Genomic DNA, 15,284 nt, shown 5'->3' with positions numbered 1-15,284 from the left:
TGCCTGTAATCCCAGCTACTCAGGAGGCTGAGGCATGAGAATTGCTTAAACCTGGGAGGCGGAGGTTGCAGTGAGTCAAGATTGCGCCACTGCACTCCAGCCTGGGCAACAGAAAGAGGAAAGAGATGCTGTATCAAAAAAAAAAAAAAAAAAAAAAAAAAGGAAAGTACCATGTACTGACTCCATAGGTAGAAAACAACAGAAGCTCTACATTTTGATCCTCCTGACCTCTGCCCTATATGCCTCTTCCCTTGGCTGATTTTAGTCTACATCCTCTCACTACAATAAACCATCATCATGAGTATAATAACTTTAAGTAAATTCCGTGACTCCTTCTAAACAAATTACCAAAACTAAGGGTGGTCTTGGAAACCTGCACACTTGCAGTTGGTTTCGGAAATGAGGGCAGTCTTGGGGACTGTGCCCTCCTAACTTTGAAGCTGGACTTTAACTCCTTGCAGCCCATGACTATTACAGTGCTGTCACATAATATATGCCCAATAAATATTTGATGAATTCATAAACAAGGTTTATTTTCTTTTCCATTTTGAGACAGGGTCTCGCTATGATGCTCAGGCTGGCCTCAAACTCCTGGCCTCAAGCAATACTACTCCCTCAGCCTCCCACAGGGTTGTGATTACAGGTGTGAGCCACTGCGCCTGGCCAATAAGCAAGTTTCAAAGAGGGGATTTTGGATTTTCTCTAGTAAGGAGCATGGGGCGGGACATCTATTTTTTTTTTTTTTTTTTTTTTTGAAACGGAGTTTCACTCTTGTTGCCCAGGCTGGAATACAATGGCGCAATCTCGGCTCACTGCAACCTCCGCCTCCTGGTTCAAGCGATTCTCCTGCCTCAGCCTCCTGAGAAGCTGGGATTACAGGCATGTGCCACCACACCTGGCTAATTTTTGTATTTTTAGTAGAGATGGGGTTTTGCCATGTTGGCTAGGCTGGTCTCGAACTCCTGACCTCAGGTTATCCACCCACCTTAGCCTCCCAAAGTACTGGGATTACAGGCGTGAGCCACCATGCTGCACCCGGACTTTTTTTTATCTTTTTTTTTTTTTTTTTTTTTTCTTGAGACAGAGTCTCACTCTGTCGCCCAGGCTAGAGTACAGTGGCGTGATCTCAGCTCACTGCAACCTCCGCCTCCCAGGTTCAAGTGATTCTCCTGCCTCAGCCTCCTGAGTAGCTGGGACTACAGACGCATGCCACCACACCCAGCTAATTTTTGTATCATTAGTAGAGATGGGGGGGGTTTCACTACATTGGCCAGGCTGGTCTTGAACTCCTGACCTCGTGATCCACCCACCTCGGCCTCCCAAGTGCTGGGATTACAGGCGTGAGCCACTGCGCCAGGCTGGGACGGCTATTTTTAGTGAAAAGGTAGTCAGCCTTCAGCAAGGCATAATTGAGCTTGGCATCACCTGCTGTAACTTTTCCTCATCCCATCAGAGACCAATCAGGGATGCACTCCAATATTTTCTACAGAGATCATACCTCAACAGTCAATAAAATTCAAAATAATCTTACTATAAAACCAAACACAGAGCTGACTACAAAGACATCTGGGGTCCACAAACACTGATGAAACCATTCTATACCACCTAGTGGGAGATGCCCTAGGAGAGACTACTGAAGCACTAACAAGGGGTAGGCAGGGACTCCTGGGAAAGGATCCACCCAGTACCTTTGCAGCCACTTACACCCAAACCTCAAGATGCTGTGTTATTTGAATGGAAGTTCTCTCTACCTGTAAAGCAGAGTTCATGAAGCAGGTGTTTCCCAGGTTTCCAAGTCCACAGAGCCCAGGTTGTATATGAGAGGATGGTGGCTCCTGACAATTATACGAAGCAGAAAAGCCAGATCCACTGGAAAACACAACACACATCAGCAATAAAAGCAAGTGCATAACACATGCCCTCAAGATGCTTTTTGAGGCTCCTATTGGGGCCTCTAGAACTTGTGTGGTAGTAAGCCCATGATGCAAATTCCCTCTACCCCCACCCCTGCCCTCCAGACCTGCCCCACCCTTTACTTGACATACTAGCAGCTGGTAAGCACATCCTTAAGGAAAGAAACACTATTTGAATTTTCCTCCGTTAGGCTTTGGCAAATGCTAATTTTGCCAGGTGACTTTAGGGAACACCATTTTAGTTATTAAGACCTTGCATCTGCTACCACCCACCAGGCCACACCCAGGCTTGACTGGCCCTGAAAGTTCATGCACACTTCCTCACCTCATTTGCCCTCTTCCCCACATCTATGCCACGTGGCAGGTGTGCCTGAAATGCCTGGAGAAAGGATCACAGCCATCCGTGACAGCTGAGCACTGTCCCTTCACAACTATTCTGCCACATGTGCCAGCCCATCCCTTCATAAACAAATGCAGTGACCCCCCACCCTCCGAGACTACCTGTGATGTAGGCTGTGGGGAAAACACCAGCTCACAGGAGGACAAGCAACACAGATCAGAACTTGGCAGCACACTTTACTGTAGGTATGAAATGGAGTGAGAAACTACATGTAGCATGTTCCCATGAGGAACTCTAACCCCACTATGCTTAGTGTAACGGCAGATGAGCTCTCAAGATACAGCCTGGGAAAGGACCGCGGGAAAGGAAGCAGAGTGAAAGGACCTGCTCTTACCCCCTGCTGACACCGGAACTGTGCATCCCACAGGTGCTAGTGCTATCACCATTTGCAATGAGAGAGGCAGACACTGAGGAATAGGGACTTGCTGATGATTTTGGAGAGGTAGTAAAATTTCTGCTAGGCGCAGTGCTTGATCTGGGAGAGAGAAGCAGAAACAATGCTACTGACTTTTTGCAAAGAGCAAGCCCTATTTAATGCCTTAGGTTGCTTCTCAAGGAATAAATATTCTTCATATTAAGTTAAAATAAATTACAAAAAGCCTGTATTCATACTACTTCAAGGTAAACTTTATTTAAGTGAGAGTCCACAAATTAACTGGTCTTCCTGTCACATCAGTCCACACCACCACATATCCTTTCAGTGTGAAAAACCACAAGGCTGACCAGGCGCAATGGCTCATGCCTGTAATCCTAGCACTTTGGGAGGCCGAGGCAGGCAGATTGCCTAAGCTCAGGAGTTCAAGACCAGCCTGGGCAACACAGTGAAACCCTGTCTCTACTAAAATGCAAAACAAATTAGCCAGGTCGGGCGTGGTTGCTCACGCCTGTAATCTCAGCACTTTGGGACGCCGAGGCAGACGGATCACCTGAGGTCAGGAGTTTGAGACCAGCCTGACCAACATGGAAAAACCCCGTCACTACTAAAAATACAAAATTAGGCCGGGTGAGGTGGCTCACCCTTGTAATCCCAGCACTTTGGGAGGCCGAGGCTGGCAGATCATGAGGTCAGGATCACGAGGTCAGGAATTCAAGACCAGCCTGGCCATGAGGTCAGGAGTTCAAGACACTGTGAAACCACATCTCTACTAAAAATACAAAAATTATCTGGACGTGGTGGCAGGTGCCTGTCATCCCAGCCACTCGGGAGGCTGAGGCAGAAGAATCACTTGAACCCGGGAGTGAGCCGAGACTGCACCACTGCACTCCAGCTTGGTGACAGAGTAAGACTCCATCTCAAAAAAAAAAAAAAAAAAAAATTAGCCAGATGTGATGGCGCTACTCGGGAGGCTGAGGCAGGAGAATTGCTTGAACCCGGGAGGCAGAAGTTGCAGTGAGCCAAGATCGCACCATTGCACTCCAGCCTCGGCAACAAGAGAGAAACTCTGCCTCAAAAAAAAAAGAAAATAAAGAAATTAGCCAGGCATGGCAGCATGTGCCTGTAGTCCCAGCTACTGGGGAGGCTGAGGGGCAGGAGAATTGCGTGAACCCGGGAGGCAGAGGTTACAGTGAGCCGAGATCGCGCCACTGCACTCCAGCCTGGGTGATAGAGCGAGACTCCGTCTCTTAAAAAAAAACAAAAAAAACCCACAAGGTTCATCTTCAAGCATCCTGGTTTGATTTACAAATCATAAACTTCCCTGAATTTTTTTTCTTTTTTTTTTGAGACGGAGTCTCATTCTCTCACCAGGCTGGAGTGCAGTGGAACAATCTTGGCTCACTGCAACCTCCACTTCCCAGGTTCAAACAATTCTCCTGCCTCAGCCTCCCAAGTAGCTGGGACTACAGGCGCGTGCCACCACACCCAGCTAATTTTTTTGTATTTTTAGTAGAGATAGGGTTTCACCATGTTGGCCAGAATGGTCTCGACCTCTTGACCTTGTGATCTGCCTGCCTTGGCCTCCCAAAGTTCTGGGATTATAGGCGTGAACCACCGCGTCTGGCCTGCTTCCCTGAATTTTAAAAATTATCAGTGAAAGGCAAAGAAAAATGGCAATAAGTCCAGGCGAGGTAGCTCACGCCTATAATCCCACCTCTTTGGGAGGCTAAGGTGGGTGGATCACTTGAGGTCAGGAGTTCGAGTCTAGCCTTACCAACATGGTGGAACCCCGTCTCTACTAAAAATACAAAAAATTAGCCAGGCCTAGTGGCGCATGCCTGTAATCTCAGCTACTTGGGAGGCTGAGGCAGGAGAACTGCTTGAACCCAGGAGGCGGAGGTTGTAGTGGGCCGAGATCGTGCCATTGCACTCCAGCCTGGGCAACAAGAGCAAAACTCCATCTCAAAAAAAAAAAGAAAAATGGCAATACGAGATGACTTTCCCCAAAAAGGCTGGATGCAAATTAAATAGCTGGCTATAAGGACATGAGAACAGAAAAATGGCAATTTGGTTTCAATGGAGTATTTTGTTTCTTCAAATTTGCCAGTGTAACCTCTCTGTTTCAAACTCATGTTTTAATATTTTTCAGGCTCTTATTTTAGATTTCTACTTTCAAATTAATTCAAGGGCTAATTGTCCAAATTTTAAATTGCTATCAATTTCATCAATCTGCTAGAATCTATATAAGGACATAAGGAAGAAAGTAAATCTTATTTTAAATTTTTTTAATTTTTACCTTTTTTTTTTTGGTAATCCATAGCAACAGTCTCCTTATGTTGCCCAGGCTGGTCTCAAACTCCTGGACTCAAGCAATCCTCCTGCCTCAGCCTCCCAAAGGGCTGGGATTACATACATGAGCCACTGCACTCAACCAAAGAAGAAAGTGAATCCTCCTCCATTGTTTCAAATATAAAACTGGGATTTCCCTTATAGAATACTGGGTTATTTTTAGAATACAGAAAATGACTAAGAAGATGTACTGTTCCCACACGGTGTTCACCCTCATGGGATCTGATCTCAACTTGGCTTCCCTGTGAGAAGAAATACGTGGCAGCAAAAACAAGTATGATCTTGTATACCAGCAGTGGGCACATCAGGAAATTATATAGGGTCTAAGCAGGTACCTGAACTGAGGTTTGCTCCACAATGCGGTCACAGTAAGGGAGAATGAGGGCTCCTCAGTCTCTCACCTTCTCATAAGGAAATGTACCCTTCTCTAATCCTAAAGAGGATTTGGTTCACACAGCTTCATCCTCATGCTGCAAAGGAGTCCAAGAACTCAAGCAGCTGCACTAAGTGAGATTCACCACAGCCAAGGGTACTCTCATTCACCACATGGGAGACTTAAGCATGCATGCGTTCAATCCTGTCTAGTGAGATGTCCAATGTGATTTCCTAGCCTCTTATGCATAAAGAAAGTCTACTGCCCAAGGCTGGTCTGATATGCAATGGCAGACTCAGTCATCTCAGCACTGAGGGCAGGTAAGACAGAATAGTGAAATTCAAGTTCTGATGCACAGAACCTCAAGATATAGAGCATGGCACTCCTCTTTTCGGTAACTATTCATTGATAACTTATCTATTTTCTTGAGCTTAAAAGGGCAAAAATCGGCCGGGCCTGGTGGCTCATGCCTGTAATCTTAGCACTTTGGGAGGCCAAGGTGGGAGGACTGCTTGAGGCCAAGAGTTCAAGATCAACCTGGTCAACATAGCAAGACCCTGTCTCTATTTATTTATTTATTTATTTTTAAAAAGGGCAAAAATCCATACAAATCATTTGAGATATCCAAGACCTGTCAATTTCTTAAAGAGACAACATTTCCAGGTGATAGAAATTAAAGAAAAATTTTATTTGATGTTTAAAATGTTCTAGAAAATACTGCCAGTAGTTTTCACAGTAAATTCAATCAAATTAAGGGCATATAAGGATACTTTTTATATGCTTTAAAATTTACACAGTAAGATTAAAAAACAAAAAAACAAAAAAACTCTATCCTTAGGCTGGGTGCAGTGGCTCACGCTTACAATCCCAGCACTTTGGGAGGCTGAACTTGTCTCTACAAAACAGAAAAAGCCAGGCATAGCAGCACGTGCCTGCAGTCCTAGCTACTCAGGAGGCTAAGCCAAGAGGATCCCTTGATCCCAGGAGTTTGAGGTTGCAGTGAACTATGATCATGCCATTGCATTCCAGTCTGGGCAACAAAGCAAGACCCTATCTATTAAAAAATACTCTATCTTTGACAGACAAGTCAGAAGCAAAACTTCTCTTCAGAAAATTTACTACAATCTGGGAAATGCTGAGCATTAGGGCAGGGACTTGTCTCCAGACCTTCCGGCAACTGTGGAACACACCCTGGGCATTACAGGCTGGAAAACAGGCAGCCAGGGGAAATGTCTGAATCTCAGGCATACATATTAGGTAAGCAAGATCTCACTCTGATTTGTGACTGGGTCTCATGCCACACTCTGAAAACAGACACCATGCCTCCAAACAAGGATACCTCTCCTCCTAAGAGACACTGTAGTCAAGCCTCTGGACTCCCAGGCACTTTTCTACTGGTAAGTCCTGCTCCCCAGGCATGTCACATGATTATCAATTACAACTCAAACGTGCGCCTGAAACCATGGTGGAGCCCTGTAACATCCCTGTGCCCAGGCTCAAAGTGAGTCTCTGGACAAACCAGGCAGAGCCCATCCCTGCCCTCCTTAATCTACTGCACTCCACTTGCTTCTCAGATGTTCTCCAGACTGAATGCTGCTCTGAGGATAAGTCTATCCTTTAAGACTAGGTTGGGCGCGGTGGCTCACGCCTGTAATCTCAGCACTTTGGGAGGCCGAGGTGGGCGGATCACCTGAGGTTGGGAGTCCGAGACCAGTCTGACCAACACAGAGGAACCCCATCTCTACTAAAGATACAAAATTAGCCAGGCATGGTGGCACATGCCTGTAATTCCATCTACTCAGAGGCTGAGGCAGGAGAATCACTTGAACCCAGGAGGTGGAGGTTGCAGTGAGCCAAGATCGCGCCATTGCACTCCAGCCTGGGAAACAAGAGCGAGACTTCATCTAAAAAAAAAAAAAAAAAAAGACTGACCTCAAGTATCCAGAGTCTGGTACCCGGAATTATAATTAAGATAATGATAAACTCTTTTAATTTAACTTTATTTATTTATTTTGAGAGTGTCTCACTCTGTCACCCAGGCTGGAGTGCAGTGGTCCAATCTCAGCTCACTGCAGACCTCACTTCCCCAGTTCAAGCAATTCTCACGCCTCAGCCTCCCCAGTTCAAGCAATTCTCATGCCTCAGCCTCCCCAGTTCAAGCAATTCTCATGCCTCAGCCTCCCCAGTTCAAGCAATTCTCATGCCTCAGCCTCCCGAGTAGCTGGAATTACAGGTGCATGCCACCATGCCTGGCTATTTTTTTTATTTTTAGTAGAGACAGCGTTTTACCATGTTGGCCAGGCTAGTCTCGAACTCCTGGCCTCAAGTGATCTGCCCGCCTGAGCCTCCCAAAGCGCTAGAATTATAGGCGTGAGCCACCAAGCCCGGTTAATTTATTTTTCATTCATTCATTCAATCATTTATTTATTTTTACAAAGATAATCTTTATTGACAGTCACAGGCCACAGGGGTGAGCCCCAAGGTTTGGGTTCTGGGATGAAGGAGAACCCCTGCCCCCTGCCCTGGTCCTCTGCTGACTGAGGGGACCCCCATGGTGCTCAGACTACAACCAGGGCCTCCCTGGCAGCCCAGGAGTGTGGGTGCCGCAGAGACAGGCCCCTTGCAGAGCTGACCTAGAGCCCACCATCCCCATAGCCTGTGTGAGCAGGAAGCCAGGACCCACAGGCTGTGTCCCGGGCTTGTCACTGATGCCAGTGGAGGTTGGCAGCTGCCCCTCTTAGCACCTGAGACAGTGAAAGAAGGCAGCTGCTGCTATGAAGAAGACGCTCTGTGGACAGACTTGCTGGGGCTGAGTTGAGGGGCGCACAAAGGCAGGCCCTGTCCACGGTCTGGTCAGCTGTCCCTGCCACTGCTACTTTTCTGGTCTGAGGCTGTAGCCTTGGTCAGGTTCCCAGCTTCCCTCTTCAGGACACTGAGCAAATTCTGGGAGCTCTCCAGCATCTTGAGGTCGGTGGCCTCCGTCTCCACAATGGTCTGGTAGAACTTACTGCGAGAGGCAATCTTGCGTGCCAGGTTCTCATTGACGCGGGCCAGCTTCTCGTTGACGCAGGCCAGCTTCTCTGTCAGCTGCCTCACCTCATTCTGCAGCCGCTGTTTCTCGTCCTCCTGCTGGATCTGCCAGCACAGCTCCTCCTGCTTCTGGCATAGCTCCTCTATGCATCTGACCAGCTTGTTGTCATAGTTCTGCAGCGCCACGGCCTGCTGGGTCAACATCTCCTGGGGCCCCCTATTTTTTTTTTTTGAGATGGAGTTTCACTCTTTTTTTGTTTTGTTTTGTTTTTTGTTTGTTTGTTTGTTTTTTGAGACAAGAGTCTCGCCTGTTGCCCAGGCTGCAGTGCAGTGGCGTGATCTCAGCTCACTGCAAGCTCCGCCTCCCAGGTTCACACCATTCTCCTGCCTCAGCCTCCCCAGTAGCTGGGACTACAGGCGCCTACCACCATGCCCGGCTAATTTTTTGTATTTTTAGTAGAGACGGGCTTTCACTGTGTTAGCCAGGATGGTCTCAATCTCCTGACCTCGTGATGTGCCCGCCTCGGCCTCCCAAAGTGCTGGGATTACAGGCATGAGCCACTGCGCCCAGCCTGAGATGGAGTTTCACTCTTGTTGCCCAGGCTGGAATGCAATGGTGAAGTCTCAGCTCACTGTAACCTCTGCCTCCTGGGTTTAAGCGATTCTCTTGCCTCAGGCTCCCAGGTAGCTGGAATTACAGGCACACGCCACCACGCCTAGCTAATTTTTGCATTTTTAGTAGACACAGGGTTTCACTATGTTGGCCAGACTGGTCTTGAACTCCTGACCTTAGGTGATCCGCCCGCCTCAGCCTCCCAAAGTGCTGGGATTATAGGCATGAGCCACCGTGCCCGACCTAATTTTATTTTTTTAAGAGACAGGATCACATTATGTTGCCTAGGATGGTCTCAAACTCCTGGGCTCAAGCAATCTTCCCACGTCAGCCTCTCAAACTGCTGGGATTACAGGCATGAGCCACCAGTGCCCAGCCACAATAAACTCTTAACAGTCAGAATACTTGCTGCCTTCCCAAAAGTCAAGCTGTGACTCCACACCAACACTGTGAACACCATCCGTAGGCAAAGGTGGCTTTCTTAACTTCAGGGACACCAATCTCTTCTAGCTCTGGGCTGGCAACCTTAAAGGGCCTTATATACCTCAGGCAAGTGACGTTAAAGGGAAAGAGAGAAACAGATGGAAAGAGACAAAGCCAGGTCTACAGAAACCCCTGAGAAACTAATATTAAGTTAGCTGGAGCAATTCGCATGGAAGAGAAAACTCTGAAAATGCCCAGAATTTACAAGGTGGTCCTCATTAGTGAAAAAAAGACACTTAAATATAAACAACCGGCCAGGTGTGCTGGCTCACACCTATAATCCCAGCACTCTGGACGCCAAGGTGGGTGGATCACCTGAGGTCAGGAGTTCGAGACCAGCCTGGCCAATGTGGTGAAATCCCGTCTCTACTGAAAATACAAAAAATTAGCTGGGCGTGATGGCACGAACCTGTAATCCCAGCTACTCGGGAGGCTGAGGCAGGAGAATCGCTTGAACCTGAGAGGCAGAGGTTGCAGATCGTGCCACTGCACTCCAGCCTGGGCAATGGAGCAAGACTCCACCTCAAAAAAAAAAAAACAAACAACCACCACCACCACCAAGGAATCCATCCATGGAAACATTTACTATCCTCTGCCAAGAAATATATAAAATTGGACGGAGGACTGTTGAGGGATAAATAAATAAATAGAAATACATTGGCCAGGCATGGTGGCTCACACCTGTAATTCCACCACCTTGGGAGGGATCGCGCCACTGCACTCCTGCTTAGGCGACAGAGCAAGACTTTGTCTCAAAAAAAAAAAAAAAAGAAATATATAAAACTGACTCTATTGGTAGGTTTTAAAAAAGTTATTAAGCCAACTAGTGACCTTCCTTCGATGACATATTCCCTTGATGTATGTTTTCTTATTTTTTGAGACAGAGTCTTGCTCTGTCGCCCAGGCTGGAGTGCAGTGGCGTGATCTCAGCTGACCGCAACCTCCGCCTCCCGGGTTCAAGAGATTCTCCTGCCTCAGCCTCCCGAGTAGCTGGGACTACAGGAGCATGCCATCGCACCCAGCTAATTTTTTTGTATTTTTAGTAGAGACGGGGTTTCACCATGTTGGCCCAGGATGGTCTTGATCTCTTGACCTCGTGATCTGCCTGCCTCTGCCTCCCAAAGTGCTGGGATTACAGGCGTGAGCCACTATTTCCATTCCCTCAATTTCAACTTCTCTGTGTCTTTGACACACAATGTATTACTAAACATGTTTTTGTTTGTTTGTTTTTCCGAGGTGGAGTCTCGCACTGTCACGCAGGCTGGAGTGCAATGGTGCCATCTCAGCTCACTACAACCTCCACCTCCTGAGTTCAAGCGATTCTCCTGCCTCAGCCTCCCAAGTAGGTGGGATTACAGGTGCACGCCACCACTCCTGGCTAATTTTTTGTATTTTTAGTAGATATGGGGTCTCCGCTATGTTCGCCAGGCTGGTCTTGAACTCCTGACCTCAAGTGATCCACCCACTTCCGCCTCCCAATGTGGGATTACAGGCCATGAGCCACTGCACCCAGCCTTGTTTTGTTTTCTTGTGTTTTGAGACAAGCTCTTGCTCTGTCACCCAGGCTGCAGTGCAGTGCACAATTAGCTCACTGCAGCCTCAAACTCCTGTGCTCAAGGGATCCTCCCACCTCAGCCTCCCAAGTAGCTGGAACTGCAGGCACAAGCTACCATGCCCAGCTAATTTTTTAAAAAATGTTTGTAGAGACAGGAGTCTTGCTATGTTGACCAGGCTGGTCTCAAACTCCTATCCTCAAGCAATCCTCCCATCTCAGCTTTCCAAAATGCTGGGATTACAGGTATGAGCCACCATGCCTGACTCTTTTTTCCCAAGAGACAGGGTCTCCAGCCTGACCAACATGGAGAAAACCTGTCTCTACTAAAAATACAAAATTAGCCGGGCGTGGTGGCTCCTGCCAGTAATCCCAGCTACTCGGGAGGCTGAGGCAGGAGAATTGCACGAACCTGCGAGGCAGAGGTTGCGGTGAGCTAAGATCGCGCCATTGCACTCCAGCCTGGGCAACAAGAGTGAAACTCCGTCTCAAATTAAAAAAAAAAAGAAAAAGAAAAAGAGACGGTCTCACTCTGTTGCCCAGGCTGGAGTGCAATGATGCAATCATGGCTCACGGTAACTTCGAACTCCTGGGCTCAAGCAAGCTTCCTCCCTCAGCCTTCTGAGTAGCTGGGACTATAGGCACACACCACTGTATCCCTGGTGTGGTTTGTCTTTTAAAGTCTGATCTGAGAGTTTGTCTTTAGTTTGGTAAATTTAACTTATCTACAGTGATTCTAATGCTGTTATTAGACTTAACTGAATTTAATTCAACCTCCTTATTTCAGGTTTTCTTCTTTTTTCCTCTTTTTCCACATGTTCTAACATGTTTTCTAACTACCATACTTCTTAGTTTTTTTCCCCCCCTTCATTCTTGCCTTCCATTAATTTTCTATTTGCAGGTGTGGCAGTTTGCTAGTCGCCTCCTGATAGCTATTTTCCCCTCCTTCCTTAGTTTGAGAACCCCAGTTTTCAGCTGGACATGATGCAGTCCTGCTATACAGTACATCCCAGCCTTCCTGAAAGCCAGGTATTGTCATATGATTAGCCAATGAGATATAAAGGAAGGTTTGATGTATGATATCTGAGAAATGTCCTAAAAAGGAAGGAGTAGGTCAGCTGGGCTTAATATTGCCATGGAGCTGCTATGTCAGCAATGGATTGACTGCCTACGTCAGAAATTCTTTTCAGAAAGATGTAAGCCTCCATCTTGCTTAATACGCTAATTTGCAGATTTTTCTTACGTGCCAGCAAGCCTTTCCTAACTGACATAGCATGTTTCAAAGTTATACATTCAATTTTCCGTTTCTATTAGTTGTTCCATTAACTTATTAGGATCTCTATTTTTATTTTTCCCCATAAATTACATAAACTTACAATTGTTCACCTTTCTCATTCCCAAGAATAGTAGTTCTGGACATTCTCATCTCTTTCTGCTCTATACTAATTCCTGCCCCCTCACCTATGTTGGAATTACCCAGAATTTATCTCTGGAATATTATAGATATTAGTTGCTTTCTTAAACCTTGATTATTATTGTACCTTTTTTTTTTTCCTGAGACAGAGTCTCACTCTTATCGCCCAAGTGGGAGTGCAGTGGCACGATCTAGGCTCACTGCAATCCCCACCACCATTCTCATGCCTCAGCCTCCCCAGTAGCTACGATTACAGGCATGTGCCACTGCACCTGGCTAATTTTCTTCTATTTTTTAAGAGATGGGGTTTCAGCATGTTGGCCAGCCACCGCACCTGGCCTATTATTGATTTTTTTTGGCCAGGCGCGGTGGCTCACGCCTGTAATCCCAGCACTTTGGGAGGCCAAGGCAGGCAGATCACTTGAGGCTAGAAGTTCGAGACCAGCCTGGCCAACATGGTGAAACCCCGTCTCTACTAAAAATACAAAAATTGGCTGTGCATGGGTGGCATGCACCTGTAATCCCAGCTACTCGGGAGGCTGAGGCACAAGAATTGCTTGAACCCAGGAGGCGGAGGTTACAATGAGCCGAGATCATGCTACTGCACTCCAGCCTGGGCTACAGAGCAAGACTCCATCTATTAAAAAAACAAAAAAACAAAACCCCTGAGTGTATAAAATCAAGAAATTTGTACCAAGTGATACATCCATGTAACCAGTACCCTAACCAAGAAACAGGACACCCCCAGACCCCTAGGTGTCCTCACGATTCAGTCGCAATTCTTCCCAACACTAACCAGTCCTGACCATGAATCCCCAAGGTTAATTTTGCCTGTTATAAAGTTTTATGTCAACAGAATCATTATGCCCTGCTTTGTGTCCACCTTCTCTCATTCATCATTTCTCATTAGACTCATCACTGTTGTGCAAAGCTGTACAGAATTTCATTGTGTGCTTACACTTACTGCAGTTTATCCACTTACTTTTGGTGGACATTTGGGTTAGCTCCAGTCTGTAACTATGACAAGCAGTGCTAGCACAAACATCCTGAAATATGTATTTAAGAGAACATGGGATATATTTCTATTGGTTATACGCCTAACAACAGGCTTGTTGAGTAGCAGAATGTGCATATAATTCTACATTTTTGCCTCTTTTTTCCACTAGTGTTGCCTGACTTTTTCGTATTGACTAGTAGGAGTTTCTTTGCAACTCTGGATATACGACCAGGTGTGGTGGCTCACGCCTGTAATCCCAGCACTTTGGGAGGCTGAGGCAGGCAGATAACTACAGGCCAGGAGTTCAAGACCAGCCTGGCCAACGTGGTAAAACCTAAAAATACAAAAATTAGCTGGGCATGGTGGTGGGCGCTTGTAGTCCCAGCTGCTCGGGAGGCTGAGGCATCAGTCACTTGAACCCGGGAGGTGGGGGTTGCAGTGAGCTGAGATCGCACCTTGCACTCCAGCCTTGGCAACAGAGTAAGACTCCATCACAGGGAAAAAAAAAAGAAAAAAAAAATTCTGGACACAACTTGTCAGACATGGATTACAAATCTCTTCTCTCACTGTGTGGCTTATGGCTTGTCTCCACTCACTAGTGAACAGACATTCTTTTTTTTTTTTTCTTTGAGATGGAGTTTCGCTCTTGTTCCCCAGGCTGGAGTGCAATGGTGCAATCTCAGCTCCCTGCAACCTCCGCCTCCCGGGTTCAAGCGATTCTCCTGCCTCAGCCTCCCTCCTGCCTCAGCCTCCCGAGTAGCTGAAATTACAGATATGCACTACCATGCCCGGCTAATTTTGCATTTTTAGTAGACATGAGGTTTCTCCACGTTGATCAGGCTGGTCTCAAACTCCCAACCTCAGGTGATCCGCCCACCTCGGCCTCCCAAAGTGCTGGGATTACAGGCGTGAGCCACTGCGCCTGGCCTTTTTTAAAAAAAAAAAAAAAAAAAAAAATGGAGATGGGGTCTTGCTGTCACCCAGGCTGGAGTGCAATGGCGGAATCATAGCTCACTGCAGCCTCAAACTCCTGGACTCAAGCAATGCTCCCACCTCAGCCTGTCAGGTAGCTGGGACTACAGGCACTCACCATTGTGCTTAATCCCATCTGCAAAGTCCCTTTTGCCATGTCACCTGACATAATGTCAGATTCTGAAACAGATTCTGGGAATTAGGATATGGGTATCTCAGGGTGAAGATGAGCACAGCTATGCCTACCACAGCTATTTTATTCATCTTGTCAATAACTGGCAACCAGGGTTTCTTAAACTGGAGTCCATGACTGGACTTCAGTGGGTCTAACAGTTCTTCTCTTAAGAACTCATAGTTTTTATGGTTCTCAAATGACCTAGGAGCCCACTACTATGTAATGGTCACAGTCCAAGGCCTGACAGAGGGAAAAGGACAGAGCGCAACATTGTTCCCATAACTACTGGAACACAGATATAATTTCCAAAACTTATACCATAAGGAAAATTCATCACTTCTTTATCTCCCTTTCTAAGAACATGCACAGTTCCACTTACCACATGAACATCTCTTGAGACAGATGTGTCTTTAGTCCAAGTTTTGTAGCTGAACAATGCACCCAGCAAGCTCCCAGGGCAACAATGAGTGACAGGCCACTGGGCAGAAACAGGTGGAATCAAGCTATCACCTTTTTCTGTTTTTTTTTTGGGTCAGAGTCTTGCACTGTCACCTAGGCTGGAGTATAATGGTGCGATCTCAGCTCACTGCAACCTTCACTTCCTGGATTCAAGCGACTCTCGAGCCTCAGCCTCCGG

General features: G+C 46.8%; 1 protein-coding gene across 7 annotated transcripts in view; it reads right to left on the bottom strand.

The window, feature by feature from the left end:
* Positions 1 to 15,284, bottom strand: part of USP4 (ubiquitin specific peptidase 4) — a 68,615-nt gene that overhangs the window by 34,104 nt on the left and 19,227 nt on the right. For 3 of the 7 annotated variants that reach the window (XM_054550230.2, XM_024244001.3, NM_001131835.1), the window contains 2 exon segments: positions 2,648 to 2,788; positions 1,752 to 1,869 (listed from right to left, as the gene is read on the bottom strand). In XM_054550230.2, the coding sequence (XP_054406205.1) occupies positions 1,752 to 1,869; positions 2,648 to 2,788 (259 nt within the window). 7 annotated transcript variants of the gene reach the window in all.

This window comes from Pongo abelii, chromosome 2, assembly GCF_028885655.2.
Source record: "Pongo abelii isolate AG06213 chromosome 2, NHGRI_mPonAbe1-v2.0_pri, whole genome shotgun sequence".
In the NCBI taxonomy this organism is placed as follows: Eukaryota; Metazoa; Chordata; class Mammalia; order Primates; family Hominidae; genus Pongo; species Pongo abelii.
This window is presented reverse-complemented; position numbering and strand designations above follow the sequence as displayed.